We start from the raw sequence: 15,579 nt of genomic DNA, 5'->3' as shown, positions 1-15,579 counted from the left end.
CAATTTATTGTATCCTTGCTGAATACAAGTATTAATTGCGTAAAAAAATTTTTTTTACCCCAGTCCCCAAACCTTTCAAAGGTAGTGTATACATTTAGCATATGCCTTTTTTTAAAAGCGACAAACATTTTTATCTACACAGTGTTTATTATTGTGTTCCCTGGGAATCGAACCCACCCCCTTTTAACGTCACACTCTACCATTTGAGCCATAAAAACATTTAATATATTTTCATAGATTTACATTGGTAATTAAAGAAGTTGATTGCTGAAAAATAAGGGTCAGGCAAATCTTAATGTGAATTTTCACCTGCTTTATGTTGATTTTGGTTGTCAACCTACCTTTATTAAATTGACTGTTTTTATGCAATTCAAGTGGTGGTTATGGTTAATGTTGTCAAACTTATTATCCACGTGTTTTTGTTTTGCAGGATTGAGGTTTCCAGTGATGATCGGCCTGTGAGTGGTTCTCAATGGCTCAGAGAAAGAGGCCTGGGACCAACAGCAGCATGGCCACAGAGCCTCACGCTTCAGCTCCACGCTCCTGCCCAGCCCCGTACCTCAACCCTGAGCACCCCGAGGAGGAGTGTGAAGAGCATGGGGAACCTGAGGAGTCCCAACACTCCTACCACAACCAAGAAGAGGCAGATTTGACAGACAGCCGACCGACCACACCCACCACTCCAGACCATGGCCACAGAGAATACCACAGCCACCCAGACAGTCTGGATGGAGACTCTAGCTCAGACTACGTCAACAATACGTCTGATGAAGAAGAGGACGATTTTGATGAAGGGCTACCGGAAGAGGATGAAGGCGTGACATATTATATCCGCTATTGTCCTGAGGATGACAGCTACCTGGAGGGAATGGACTGTAACGACCCAGAATACAGACACCCGGACGGTCGCATGGACCCCCCTCCGGACACAGAGGAGTGCCAGGAAGTGGTTGAAGAATGGGTAGAGGACAATGCACATGGTGATGGAGAGGTGCGTTGCGAAGTACTCGAGCAGGACTCTGACCAGCAGCTGTACGACGGCAGACCCGAACCTGTTCTCGATCACCACCACCAACACTATCCGGATCCCCAGCAGGACCATATTCCACCTCCTGTTGAAGATCAGGATGTGCAGGATTTTGAGGGGAGTGAGGGCTACTGCCCGGATCAGGAGGAAGAACCGCAGGTGGGGCAAGACAGAGATGGCTACGCAGGTGACTGCTATGCCACAGAGGACAATGGAAACTCTATGCACGGGTCAACGTACCGGGGGCATAAAGGCACAGAGGGGGAGACGGGAGAGGAGGCGGAGGAGGATATTGATCAGATAGTGGCTGAGATTAAGATGAGCATGAGTATGGGCAGTCTTAGCAGTGGCACTGATCAGAGCCCAGAGGAGCTGGCAACTGATCCAGCACCAAGCGGGTACCAGCCAGAGACACGCTCCAAACCCGAACCTGCCCCTGCCCCATACCCTCAGCCTCACCGTCACGACGGCAGACCCAAATCCCTCAACATCCCCCCTGCCAGACACAATTCTGAGCTCCAGAGGAACTATAAGGTACGACCTCACACACCAGAGGACAGACAGAGATGGACGCAGGACCAAGTGAGAGAGCAGGTAGGTGGATTTGCACAGCAAGCTGTAAATGCATCTATCTGTTGCAGCTTATTAAATTAAATACATGGTTCAGTTAAAACAGAATAAATCAGCTCCGTAAATATGAAAGCAATAAGATCAACTAAATACATAGAGAATTTGTATTCAATTTATTTAGCAATTTATTCAATGTATTCAATTTATCTCAAACTAATATTCTGTGGATGGAATAAATGATTAAATAAATGATCTCGGTAACATTAGTTAATATATTTACTATCATGAACTAACAATGAGCAATACATTTGTTACAGTATTTATTAATCTTTGTTAATGTTAGTTAATAAAAATACAGCTATTCATTCATTGTTTGTTCATGTTAGTTCACAGTAAATTAACTAATGTTAACAAATACAACCTTTGATTTTTAGTAACGTATTAGTAATGTTGAAATTAATATTAACTAAGATTAATAAATGCTGAAGAAGTTTTGTTCATTCTTAGTTCGTGTTAACTAAGGTAGTTAACTAATGTTAACTAATGAACCTTATTGTAAAGTGTTACCATTATCTCTTATTAGTGTGTTTCTGAAGGCAGCTGCTCTGTGATGATACACTACCGTCCACAAGTGTGTGGGGTTGGTACAATTCTTTAATGTTTTTAAAAGCAGTCTCTTATGCTCAGCGAGGCTGCAAATATTTGATCAAAAATACAAAAAAAGAGATTAATATTGTGAAATTGTATTTAATATTATTTTCTATTTTAATACATTTTAAAATTTAAATGTTTAAAATGTTGATTGATTGATTGATTGATTTTTGTACCATGCTTCAAAGTCTTCTGCATCCTTTTAAATAGTTAAACAGTCAGAAATATTAATGTAATAATAAATGTTACTTATTTTAATCTAATAAAAAATATAATCCCTAAAGGTCACTCTGAAATATGCATATTCATTATTATAGTTAAATATTAATGTGAATGTTGACAACCCTCATTTAAATGCAAGTGGCATTTAAGTAAACAAAAATAGTCCTTATTTATGCCAAGTCAAGATTGAACCTCAATATCTTGATAGCTTAACAATGAGTAATAATCTACTATTTTATGCTATTAAGAGCTGATGCATAAATTGTGATATTTGGAGATGGCTCAGAATGTATTCTTTAATGTGATGTAAATGTATTTATGCCTAATTTTGGGGGTAGATCCAAAGACAAGTATAGAGAATATGCCGTTATTACCATTTACTTGCTCATTTCAAGGGGAAAGCATTCAGTTTGAGCGGCAAGTTGAAAAGGATGAAAGAAAATCATCTGGCAGATATTGGAACCGTCTCATAACCCAGACATGAAGGGGACCCTGATCAAAAGCAATTTCTTGAAATCCCCAAATGACTTTCATATGTGCAGCCATTTGTTTTGTTAATATTCAGGAATAAACAAATTTCCACCCAGCTAGAATACATTACCTTGAGAAGCTTTTTAGATTCCATCCCATTATGCTCACTCAGGTACATTGTGTGGGTGTTTTTTTCTTATCTGCTTGAACAACCCCAAAATGAAAAACTGTCTCATTGCTAGAAACCTCTGACTAAAGTCACTAAGCAAGCAACAAAGACAAACAATGATATCCATGCATTATGCCAAATAGTAGTTTGGTTTGCTGAAAAATGAGAAGAGGTGCTGACTTTCTAATGGAAATGTAAAAAATTTGAATCGAGTTTGAAAAATGAGGTTTTCTTAGATATTTTCTGGAATTAGGTGAAGGGGTGAGATTTAGTCAGATTGCCTCATTGGTCCAGTGAATGTCTTGTGAAGTTCTATTACCCTCCTGCTTCTTTATTGCCTTTGGGCAATGAGGAGATTACATTTTATCCTGTCAGGCAACAAATGAATTTCATCAAGTAATAATGTCCTTATGTGCAGTATACAGAGTACTCATTTGAGACTTTAACTTCCCTGCAGATAGACAAAGATTAAAAGTGTCTTTTTTAAGCACTGTGCATTTTCAGTTAAAGACAACATCTGTTAATTTGACCAAAGTGTTTCAATACATTGTGTTCATTGTACTGTCTAATTTGTTCATGTTGGCTTTTTGGATAGCATCAAATTTTTAATGCTGTTCAATGCTGTCTGCAACCCATCATCTGTTTTTTTTAAATGTCACATTTCACTCTCCACTCATTTTTCACTAATTTGTCTCAATTTAAATTCTCTCTAGGTGTCTAATAGTGCAGAACAGCCAAGGAAGCAGCAGCGGTCTGATCTCAATGGACCACTGGAGAACAACAATGTCACTGAGGTGAGCCTATAATCATAGAACACATTAACCAATCGATATGTGACAGCATGCAGACTTTGCACCCCACATAATCACCACATATTTCTTTCCATCAGAGCTGTTCTAGTTAATGTCAGCCTATCGTCTTATTTACTTCACTTTTCTCTGGCTTTCTTAGACAATTTATGTTTTTTTCCCCCAGTATATCTAAGCTGTTGCACTAGCTTGTCACCATCCTCCCCCATGTGTTGATATAGTAAAATAATTGGCTTTGCCCTTTCCTGCCCTGGTTCTACTGTATTTACATAGACTGAGGCGAGTTCAGCCTTGAGCTGCCTGTTCGACTGCTTTTCTACATTTTTTATGTATTAATGTAACCTCCATAAGAGCCTTGCACCCTGAATGCAAGAGCCATAAAATGAGACATTGTCTGGGCAGCTACTCAAAACCACCAAATAGGTGTTTAAAACATGTTTTATAGCGCTACCAAGCATCCTGCCAAGGTCATTTTTAGATCATTTTCAACACAAGCTTTTGAATGTTCTTGTTTTTTGTGCCCTTTTTTTTTTGGTATAAAAACTGCCTTTATGAATGTTTCACATGTAGGAGGTAGTGAGACAGCCAAATCAAATTTGTGAATTAGGGTCATGAGTGTCAAGAATATTCATTGTTAAACCTTCTTAAAAATGTCTGAGCTGGTCTTTTATTTTATTTTGTATTATTTATTTTATTCATTTTTTTGTACATATGTTATTTTTGCAAGTTAGGGAACACTCGCCCAATAAGTCAAAGCCTAATTTTAATAATTATCCACCAAGTATTCACCCAAGGGAATTCTGTTTGTACACATCACTTGCATTGGGATGCAACTATCTTCTTATGTCATATAAAGCAGTATTCAGTCTTGCCTTACTTCCTCTGAAAACATTTAATTACCTGGGCTGAGGGAGCTTTTGAGTTCTTAGATTGCATTTAATGAAGGCCTCTTGAAGCATAACCTCCATTTGGATAGCTCTGTAGTAAAATGATGGCTATTACTCTGTCTGACAGTGTGTCTGTGGCATACAGTGCTTTGCACAGTCCTGCAAAGAGCCACTTCAGAATGAATGACAGGATTTTGTATTGTGATCATCCATTTGATTCTGAGTTTTAGGTAATTTATTTATGTTATATATTATTTATTTTTTTCTGGGCTCATTGACTATACTCTGGTCTGGATGGCAAAAATTTTGTGATAACCATATTATATTTAAAGGTGCATTGTATAATATTTAGGATGATCTGTTGACAGAAATGCAATATCATATGCATAACTATGTTTTCATGGTGTATAAAGACCTTACATAATGAATCGTTATGTTTTTATTACCTTAGAATGAGCCATGTCTATCTACATACACCGCGGCCCCCTTACGTTGAAATAGCCATTTTGCGCCGACATGTTTCTACAGTAGCCATAAACGAACAAACTACTACAGAGCGCGTTTCGTCACTATGTTGTTCTTCGTGCAAAGAAGCTAGCTAAAGTCAGCAAATAAAACACTGACACAATGATGAACAAGTAACAATAATATTCGCAATAACATCGTTTTACTGAATAATTAAGTAAACATAATTTCTTAATTTGTCTTTGTAATGAAATCTCATTGCTTAACTGGCTACTTTCTGCTGTCTCAGACGACGCCATCTTTTCCTGTCGGCCACCGTAACTTCTGTTGGGTGCAATTCGCAACCTCAACGCTAGATGCTGCTAAAATGTACACACTGCACTTTTAAGTTATGATTATTTAAGTCAAATCACACAATCGTGCTCCGAATACAGCTGAGTGCCACACAGTCCTGCTGAAATTTAGACCAGCATGATAAAGAGTAAACAAGAAGTTAATTTTGAGCAAACAATATTTTCCACTAAATATTGGCAGTTACTTTGTATGTTTGTATGTTGGCAAACAAAGCCACATGCGGAACCGTTCTCAAACAATACAATAGTTTCAGTAAGTAATTCAATGACTCATAAACAGTTGCTTAATTTGAAATAGCAGGATATAGTATTGTATTTGAAATAGTAAGAATAGTACTGTATGTTATGCTACTTTTAAACAAATCGTTTGATTGAATGATTCAATGACTCGCTTATAAAGACAATCTTTTGTTTCGGTTAAATAAATTGTTCCATGACTCACTCATTGAGACACTTGTTGCTACCTCCTGAAGTTAAACTAGAGATTATGTTTTTCTTATAAAAGGTAAATACTTTATAAGCATGCTGTATGTTGTAAGGACGTTTCATCTCCCTTCATACATCAAACACTGTTTCTCTGTTTCTTAGCCAGCAAAGAAGACGGCCTCATTTCCCAGCTTTGTGGATGGTAAGCGAGCATCTCCTGTCTTTTATTCTTTCTGCATTTGATAATCTGCTCCCAAAAATTGTATTCTATCAGAATTAAATCAACTCAAAAACAAATCAAATTCACTAGACCAACTCAGAGCATGGAGATTAGAGAGCCGCGCTGAAGAATGAATTATGTCTCAGTGGATTTACATGGTGAAATGCAGGCAGAATTGTAAGATGTTTTAACGGGTTACAGTGGTGAGACTGTAATTAGAATAGTCATGTTTGCTAATATAAGGGCACATGCAGTAGATGCTCAGCTAGAGAAATACTTACAGACTGTTACAGGAAGCGAAAGAGAGTTCTGGAAAAGCAGAACAATCGATTGACCACATCTTATTTTTGGTTTATGGCAGCCTAAGATTTATTGCTGCTGTCATTTTTGGGAACAGATTCTGCTTTCTATTAAATGGATAGAGTTCTGTCACATTTAAATCTTGTGCCAGAATGATGGCAGTATAATGTATCCCTTGGTGGGTGTCACTGTCATCCACATTTCCATATCACACAAACAGAAAACATGCCACACACCCTGGTTTTCCTCATGTGGCTACCTTCGTTCCCGCATTTCAGTGTCTGCGGTAAAATATTATCTGCACTCACTGTTGGATGGAATTGAGAAGAACACATATATTCACACACACTTTCATACACACAACATCTGCATGCAACTTTTCTTCCTGATAAGCTCACGCTCATATGCCTTATCAGTCACTGTGAGGTGGTCTACAGAGGAGGTGGCAACACAACAAATAGCTTTAATAATGAATTCTCAATGCTTCCCTTCTAACAGTGCCAGGCCCATGTGAGCCTGAGGACCTCATTGATGGGATTATCTTTGCCGCCAACTACCTCGGGTCCACTCAGCTGCTGTCAGAGAGAAATCCATCGAAAAACATCAGGATGATGCAGGCCCAGGAGGCAGTGAGCCGGGTCAAGGTACAGAAACCTAGAACCTCTGTTTTTACATTTTATTTTGGTGTGGCTCTCAAGCGAAGCAGTTTGGATGAAGCTAATGCAGATTTCTCTGTGGAGAATTAGATGAGATGAGATTTGTTTGTTTACACCCCGGGACTTGTTGACTAATCAGTAGTTATAGGATTATTTTCCGTGGTGTAGGAGTGTAATCCCTCTTCCTCCCAATTGGTTAACATAGAAAGCCCTCCTGTTGCCATGTTACATGGAAAATTCAAGTGAATTTATTGTTTTTTAAGAGAACACGTGGCGCAATCAAACTGGGAGTTTTTTTCCCCAAAAGCACTTTGGATACTGATCTTCTCCAGCAACAATTAAAAATACACAAAAACAAAAGACAAAGTGCTGTATACACTTATGTATTTATTAATGCCATCTCTTTTCTTGCATTAGCAGTAGTGGTGTGCGATATGCATTATCTATGATAAATTTTAAGTGTTGTTTTTACAATGTGCAAGCTGACATTATCGAGTATGTCATCACTCAAAAGAGGAGACCCAAGGTCTAGCTAGGACCAAGGAGCAGGACCGGAGCACACAACGTTTTAAGTGATTTTTATTGGTGCAAAACGACTAACGTTTCGACGCCCATGCGTCTTCTTCAGAGTCAAACAGTCAATGGCAACGATGTACAGATTTTAAAGAATCAAAATTCAAGGCATTGGCCACTGGCTAGGTGGGTGTGGTACATCAATTAACCAATCCTATACAAGCACTCAGGTGTAGACCAAAAAGAAAGAAAAAAAAAGAAGAAAAAAAGAAGAAAAAAATTAATCTTTCTCAAATTATTTTCTTTCTTTCTTTCTTTCTTTTTTTTTCTTTCTTTTTGGTCTACACCTGAGTGCTTGTATAGGATTGGTTAATTGATGTACCACACCCACCTAGCCAGTGGCCAATGCCTTGAATTTTGATTCTTTAAAATCTGTACATCGTTGCCATTGACTGTTTGACTCTGAAGAAGACGCATGGGCGTTGAAACGTTAGTCGTTTTGCACCAATAAAAATTGAAGAGGATTCCAACAAACAGAAGAGGATTCATATTGCCAGGATGAATCTTTAGATTACCCACATCTATTTATTTTGCTGTTAATTATTAGCCATGATTGGCACTCCATTGCACTGGGGAAGGAGTTAATGGACTTGTTGTTAGCCCTGTATTAGATGTTTTATGCCTTTCAGCACTAAGCAATGGGAATTCACACAAGCACTGTGAGAAGCTGCCACCCTAACAAAAATATGCTGTGCACGATGTGTCTCAATCAGTTTCAGACTGCCTGGCTCCACTCATGCTTGATATACTTCAATTTAAATTTTTCAGGACAGGAGCAGTTCTAGAGTAGTGCATCTGAATATAAGAAATGAAAACATGCTGTAGAGCCGCGAAATTTGAATGCATCAGGAAAATGCAACTTTTGGCTAAGTATACTTGTTTGTTCATGACAGGAGCATCTGTGAAGTGTAAAATCACTGCTGTCTGGTCCTATGGATACATGGTACTTTGATGTTATCAGATGGTAATACTTGGTTCAGATTGATTATCATATTCATGTGACAAAGGTATTTATATGGCACAAACTTCAAAGAAAAACATTGTATTACCTTGCATTACCATGTCAAAAAAAGTAATACCATGGTGCTTTTTTTTAGGCTGGTGAGACATCAAACTTTGAGATAGAAATGACCTTTTAATGCTTTGAAATGTATTGCATTCCTTATCCTTACTAGGCAGTAGTCTTTAATCCCTAGTTTACATTTCTCCTTCTTGTATTGCATGTTATTTTAGGAAAAGACTGTTGTTGTAACTGCAGTGATGCTTCATTGCAGTCCTCCTGGTCAACAGCTGGCAGTTAATTTTACATGAGATGCTCCACAGTGGCCCTCTAAGCTGCTCCACATTTAGAAACACATACCTGTGGCAAGGACAGGCACAGACACCAGCAGACATACAGTACATGTACAGAATTTGTCAGCTGGGTGCACACTCACACAGACCAATGGTGGGAATGAAGGACATGGAATGTGCCTCAAAAAGGCAGGATCACTCACTTGAATCTGTGTAATACAGAGGTTCTGTATAATACTACATACAGGTCTCTCTTTCATTCACAATCACACAACGAAGTACACCTGTCTGGTCAGTCTCTCTCTCTCTATCTCTCTCTCAGATTAAAGACCCCATAGAAGGAACTTTCTCAGGGTACAGTATGTTCCAATTGGCCAGTATAGAGTCCTGTGAAGTCTGATCTTCAAGCAATCTTAAAGGGGTGGTTGATTATGATTTCACTTTTCTAACTTTAGTTAGTGTGTAATGTTGCTGTTTGAGCATAAACAACATCTGCAAAGTTTCAACGCTCAAAGTTCAAAGCAATGGGAGATATTCTTTTTTAAAGAAATTGCTCTTTTAAAGAATTGCTACAACAAACGGCTGGTAGGGACTACACGATCACAAACCATAAAAATGTACATAAACCCCGCCCCCGGGAACGCAATATATAGATTATCATGACAGAATATGCTAATCAATGACTTGAAGATATCTACACATAAGCTACATAAATTCATCAGCTAATCATTCATAAATGTCCTGTTGCTTCTACATGTTGTCACTTCTTCTTGAGTCTCTCCATCTTTGTCTGACTTGGTTTGAACATTAAAGGCTAAATGTTTTTACAATTTTCAGTGCATGTCTGTGTGAGGTCAAAGGACACAAGCTGTTGAAGCTCCGCCCCCTGTGCTGGGAGCAGCAGCTTATTTGCATTTAAAGGGACAGACACAAAAACTGCGTTTTTGCTCACCCTCAAAAAGTGACAATTTTAACATGCTAGATAAAAATATCTTTGGGGTATTTTGAGCTAAAACTTCACATACACACTCTGGGGACATCAAAGACTTATTTTACATTTTGTGAAAATGGCATTATACCACCCCTTTAAGTAAGATTTCAAATCATAGGGTATTTGTATTACCAATATTCATTGTTATATCACTATATATTGTGGAGAAGGAAATTTATCGATCAGACATTATTTATCTTCACAAAAATCAAGGAGTTGGAGCTCTGAAAGTTTCATGCAGTTTAATTCCCCTCAGACATGGACATTATAGGCTTTTGTGCATAAGTTTAATATGCACAAGATATATGACACAATCAAGAAGACATATAGTGCAAAAGTGCAAATTAACCAAAATTAGTTTTATATGTTAAACATGACCGTCTTTAATTTAAATGAATACTCTAGTCACTAAATGCAGGAGTTTCAAATATGACACATTATAAAATTATATATATATATATATATATATATAAAAAATGTGTTTGTTTTTAAAAGAAGCCTCTTATGCTCACCAAAACTAAACTTTGTTTGATCAAAATACTGTAAAAACCACCATATTGTGAAATATTATAATTTAAAAATAACCGTTTTCTATTTTGATATAGGTATTTAAAATGTCATTTATTCCTGTGATGGCAAAGCTGAATTTTCAACATTTCTTATCATTATCAATGTTGAAACTTGTTGTGCTGCTTAATATTTTCGGGGAAACCGCCATACTTTTTATCAGGATTCTTTGATGAATAGAAGCATTTATTTGAAATATAAACCTAGCATTGTTCTTATTGCTGAATAAAATAATATTAATATAATCATTTTCACAAGTTGTCAAGTGTTATCTGTGTTCGTAGGCCCTGTAGAGCATAATTTTTGTCAAGTGAACTGAAGTTCTACAGATATTTCTTGCTGAGTGAACACTGCGTAGGGACCTTGTAATTCAGAACGCAGCTTCAGTGTCTACCCCGGCTACCAGTGATCTCAGACCTCCTTCTGTTCCCTCTTCCATGGGCCATGCCGGTCATTTTTTTTGCCAGCCTCCATTAAAAGCCATTCAAAATGAAACCATGGCAACACACTCTCTCCTTCTCCTCTCTATCCCTGCTATTATTATGTGGCTATAGATTCTTAAAAGTTGAGATGAGCTGCACAATCTTCCTTCCTTTTCCTCTCTTTCTCCTTCTTCCTTTCGGTATCTCGCTCAGACACACACACACACAACTCTGACATTCATGCACTCACACATCTGCTCTTCCTCTCTGCAGATGATAATGTGTCTGTCCACAGCTGAGTGCGCAGTTTGTCAGTGCAGTGCCTGAGGACAGTGTTTTTCTCGTTGCATTTCTAAAGTAGTGATTTCCAACCGGGTGTACGCATACCCTGAAGGGGGGGGGCGGTCTTCTCATAGAAAATTGAATGGGAGAAATTGTGAAGCTCCGTATGGTGGCTATAGGTTCCATCGTAGAGTTAAAAAGGTCACATCTGTTTTTTTCTGTTGTTTACTCTTGAATGTGCATTACCTGGACCAGCCTAAAATATATAGTGTTATTGTTGTTTGCGTGAGAAGAAGCCAAAGAAGCACAATATGGTACCATCAGTGTCTGATTTTATTCCTGATTTGAAATATGTTATCAGAACACACAGCATATGCAAACTGATGCAATTCCATGGTAATTATAATAGTTTTACCCTCACTTAATTCGGTTTAATCTTACAAATGTTCTGCCATTGGCCTGTTGTACATGTATAAGTTCTAATTTTCGTTTGATTTCGCTCATGTGATATTTTTCGTACAGATTTGGTGTCGATGTAGGGGTACTTGAGCCTTACTGATGGGGCTGTGGAGGAGAAACACTTGACATACCTCAGTCTGTCTCTAGTATCTCACTTATTTTCTGAATAATAACAGTAGTACTTAAGCCAACATAATAGCAGCACATTCTTTTTCATGCTGGCCAAGAAAGCAGGATGTAGCCATTTCTTTTGTTTTAGGCAAGAATCGTAGGAAAGATGCCTAGTGTTTTATTGAAGTGTATCCATGTAGCCTCCAGATTGATGCAGTATTTATGCAACATTCATCGCCCACACGTTCACCGTCTCATTTCCCCTTTACTTTCAAGCTCTTTCTTTCTCGTGCTGTTGATTTCTCTCCTCATTTCTCTCTCTCTCGTCTGCCAATGGAGGATGAGGCATGTTGGCATCCAAAATTATAGTAAAGGAGCAGTCGTGCACATGATGCTCAGTCAGAAAGAGATGAAAGCAGTTCAAAGGATCATGCTCCCAGTCAGGTGGAAGAAGTCTGTAGAGAGAGACTTGAATGGGATCAGAATGTAGAATGCTTGTGTTGATGTGTGCATTCAAGCTGCTTATACACTATCAGACAGACTCATAATGTGTGGGCTCTTAAAAGTGTATTGCAGGACAATTTTTACCTCTTTCTAACCTTATCACTCTTCTTTATGTTGAAATTGTATGTTCATTCTAGACAAATTTACTCTTATAGGTAGGCAAGTAGGCTTTATATTACTTGGAATTGTTTAATGTTTTGTAGACTGCTTTAATTTGAAATTAAAATAATTTTAGTCATAGTTTTTGTCTTTCAGTGAAAATATCCTAGTCATATTCATTAATTTGAGTCAATTTTATTCTGACTAAGATGGCATCAGCATTGTTATTGTTTAGATTCAAATATTAAATTTTTTATTTAAGTAAAGCTGAAATAAAATTGTAACAGATCCACTGGAGGCAAGTAGTAGAGAACCAAAATGCAGTTTATTACAAACAAGAAACAAAAGCATGGCATCTCAAAATGAAGGCATGAACATAGACTTACACAACAGTGATCTACAGGAAACAATTCTTGACAAAGACACATGGCAAACATGAGGGCTTAAATACACAGACTAATTACAAGACAAGGGACACCTGTGAACAATGATCAGACAATTAACCAATGACAAGACACATGGCAGGATCACATGACAAGCAGGGAATCACATGACAAGACACAGAAACATGACAATGACAAAACCAAAACGTGACAAAAATAGAATATAAATATTAGATGAAGAACTTAAACTTAAAAAACAAAAAGTGAAAATTAGAAATGTTGCCTTGGCAACTAACTAAACTCAAATTAAAATTAAAATATTTGAAAAAATATAATTCAAAATTATAAAAGATAATTCAAAATAATAAATACTATAATAGTATATAAATAAGACTAAAATCATAACATATATTTTCAGTCAGTGAAAATAACATTTCAGTTGACCAGAAAGTGCAAAATTAAACCAAGTGATTTAAAACAATCATATTCTTTCTAGATTTTCCTTCCTCAAAAAAAACATTGTTAGTGCATTATAATATCTTGCCATGTTATTATGGTATGTTGTTATTAAAGTTGCTTAATTACCATCATGACGCATTATTGTTAATGAAATCCAAATAGCATTTTTCTCTAATTTCATTGTCGAAATCAATAACGGTTGCACAGTAGAAAACATTGTATCCAGTCAGGTCCACTATGACAGCTGTTGTTCTCCCTGCAGTCATAATAAATGACAGGTTAATAAACTGAGGTGTCTGCATTTGTTGTGAGATTCTGACAATGAATCCAGTGTCAGTGATGAATCACACAACTATAACAATTTGACATTTATTGAAAGTAATGACTGCTTGTGTTATAAGAGGGCTAAAATATATATTTAGGTACAAATAGAAATTTTTTTCTTATCCTGCTGCTGAGAAATTTCAATAGATAAAATAATTTAAACCTTCTTTATTTTTTGGCTTTCAGTGTAACAGTTATTAAACCCATATCTGCATGTCCTATGATTTGCTATCCGTATGTATGTGTGTGAAGGGGAAATGTTGCTGCATTCTGGGTTTGTTTGTGTTTGTGTACAAAGAACACACATGCCATACATGGCATGCAGACTTTGTGTTTGGTTGTTTATATGTTTTTGCCTGTTTTTTAATGTTTTTTTTTTACCTTCATGCCTTTTTGCTGCTCCCGTGTGTGACGACCCCTGTACTGTCCTGAACGTCTCCCAGAGGGTACAGAAGGCAGCCAAAATCAAGAAAAAGGCGGTGTGTAAAAACAAAGAGAGCGATAGAAGAAAGAACTTGCCTTTTTTTTTACCATCCACTCCATGACTGTGTCCATCATCTGTGTAGTTTTCATAAGTGCTGGTTCATACTATGTGGATAGAAGCTTTAGATCGGGCTGTCTGGGATCTGTGAGGGCCTCTTCATAACCGCAGTCTTACTAACTATTGGCGAACCAGCCTCTTCTGGACTGCGACTGAAGCATATGAACCTTTGAAGATACAGTATGGAGTCAAAAATTTCAAAGCCATTTTACACAGACTGCACTTTTAACCCTATAAAAAAAATGTAGCTATAAGCATCCTTGAGTATAACCAAGTTCTTATTGCAGTAGCACAAAACAAAAGTAAGAATCTGAGCAGAAATGTGCTGACAGGTAAATGATTGGCACTCTGAGACAGCCTGACAGCTGGTTAAGTGTGTCCATTGTGTTATATTACTTGCGTCTGTCACTGCATCACCTCACTGCGCCGAATGGGTCTCGTTCTCTCTCTCCTTCACTTTGCTCTCTAGTGTCAATCATCTCATTACTTCAAACCTCTGCATGGCTTCTACTTATAACAGGAGGCTGTATACCCAGTTATTATCTGTCTCTTGGCCTGATTACCTCACTGTGTTTCTCACTAATAGGCTTTGAAGAGTTAAAAAAAAAAATGTTTTCAACAGTTTTGATTGTGAGTACGTGCCACCATTGCCCAGCAGTAATCAATTATTAATTGGACAGGTTATCAATGAGCAATGCAGTTTCACATTTTCAATCCATATGTTATTTGCCCCTGAGCATACCATATTGTTTCCCATTTGGACTATTAATGCTGCAATTTACTGAGGTTAAGCACTGCTCTGGGCTCCCCTCCTATGTGGACAAACTTATACTAGTGCATGATTTATGAAGCATAACATACTTTCATTAGGGGCTTGTGAGTTTGTGCCTTTTCCTTAGGGATTCTCATGAGCCATTGTGAATTATGGCATTGATACATTGGTGACCTCTTGGAGGTAGGGGGCAGTTTTTCACAGTTTTGTTCTTTTTTCTTCTTCTTTCTTTCTTTTTTTTTTTGTCAGCAGAGCCCAGAGGGAGATGCTCAGACTTTGACGGAGGTGGATCTTTTCATCTCAACTCAAAGGATCAAAGTGCTCAATGCAGACACCCAGGTGAGTTCATGCAGCTGCCTAGAGCTACAGGTATCGAAATAAAATCTGAAAAAGACCACACTATAAAATAAGAGTAAATAGAAGCACATTAGTTAAAATCATTAACTGACAGCTACATTAATTGTAACACTTGGATGCTCTTCATAAAAAGCTAATTAAATAAGCCCATAACATATTATCAAAATAGCCCTGAAGCAAAATATGTATCCTATACAGGTTTCATTTCCCTGTTGC

At 37.5% G+C, this 15,579-nt stretch overlaps 1 protein-coding gene across 3 annotated transcripts in view; it reads left to right on the top strand.

Moving 5' to 3' along the window:
- The window catches only part of apba2b (amyloid beta (A4) precursor protein-binding, family A, member 2b), a 90,422-nt gene that overhangs the window by 63,090 nt on the left and 11,753 nt on the right, over positions 1 to 15,579 (top strand). Inside the window, exons 3-8 of one of the 3 annotated variants that reach the window (XM_082162594.1) lie at positions 431 to 1,621; positions 3,824 to 3,904; positions 6,213 to 6,252; positions 7,069 to 7,214; positions 14,137 to 14,172; positions 15,259 to 15,345. In XM_082162594.1, the coding sequence (XP_082018720.1) occupies positions 473 to 1,621; positions 3,824 to 3,904; positions 6,213 to 6,252; positions 7,069 to 7,214; positions 14,137 to 14,172; positions 15,259 to 15,345 (1,539 nt within the window). In that variant the 5' untranslated portion in view covers positions 431 to 472. Of the gene's footprint in view, positions 1 to 430; positions 1,622 to 3,823; positions 3,905 to 6,212; positions 6,253 to 7,068; positions 7,215 to 14,136; positions 14,173 to 15,255; positions 15,346 to 15,579 lie in introns of all 3 variants that reach the window. The other 2 variants (XM_082162596.1, XM_082162595.1) reach the window with 2 other exon arrangements.

Source organism: Leuciscus leuciscus (genome assembly GCF_965113295.1).
Source record: "Leuciscus leuciscus genome assembly, chromosome: 2".
Taxonomy (NCBI): Eukaryota; Metazoa; Chordata; class Actinopteri; order Cypriniformes; family Leuciscidae; genus Leuciscus; species Leuciscus leuciscus.
This window is presented reverse-complemented; position numbering and strand designations above follow the sequence as displayed.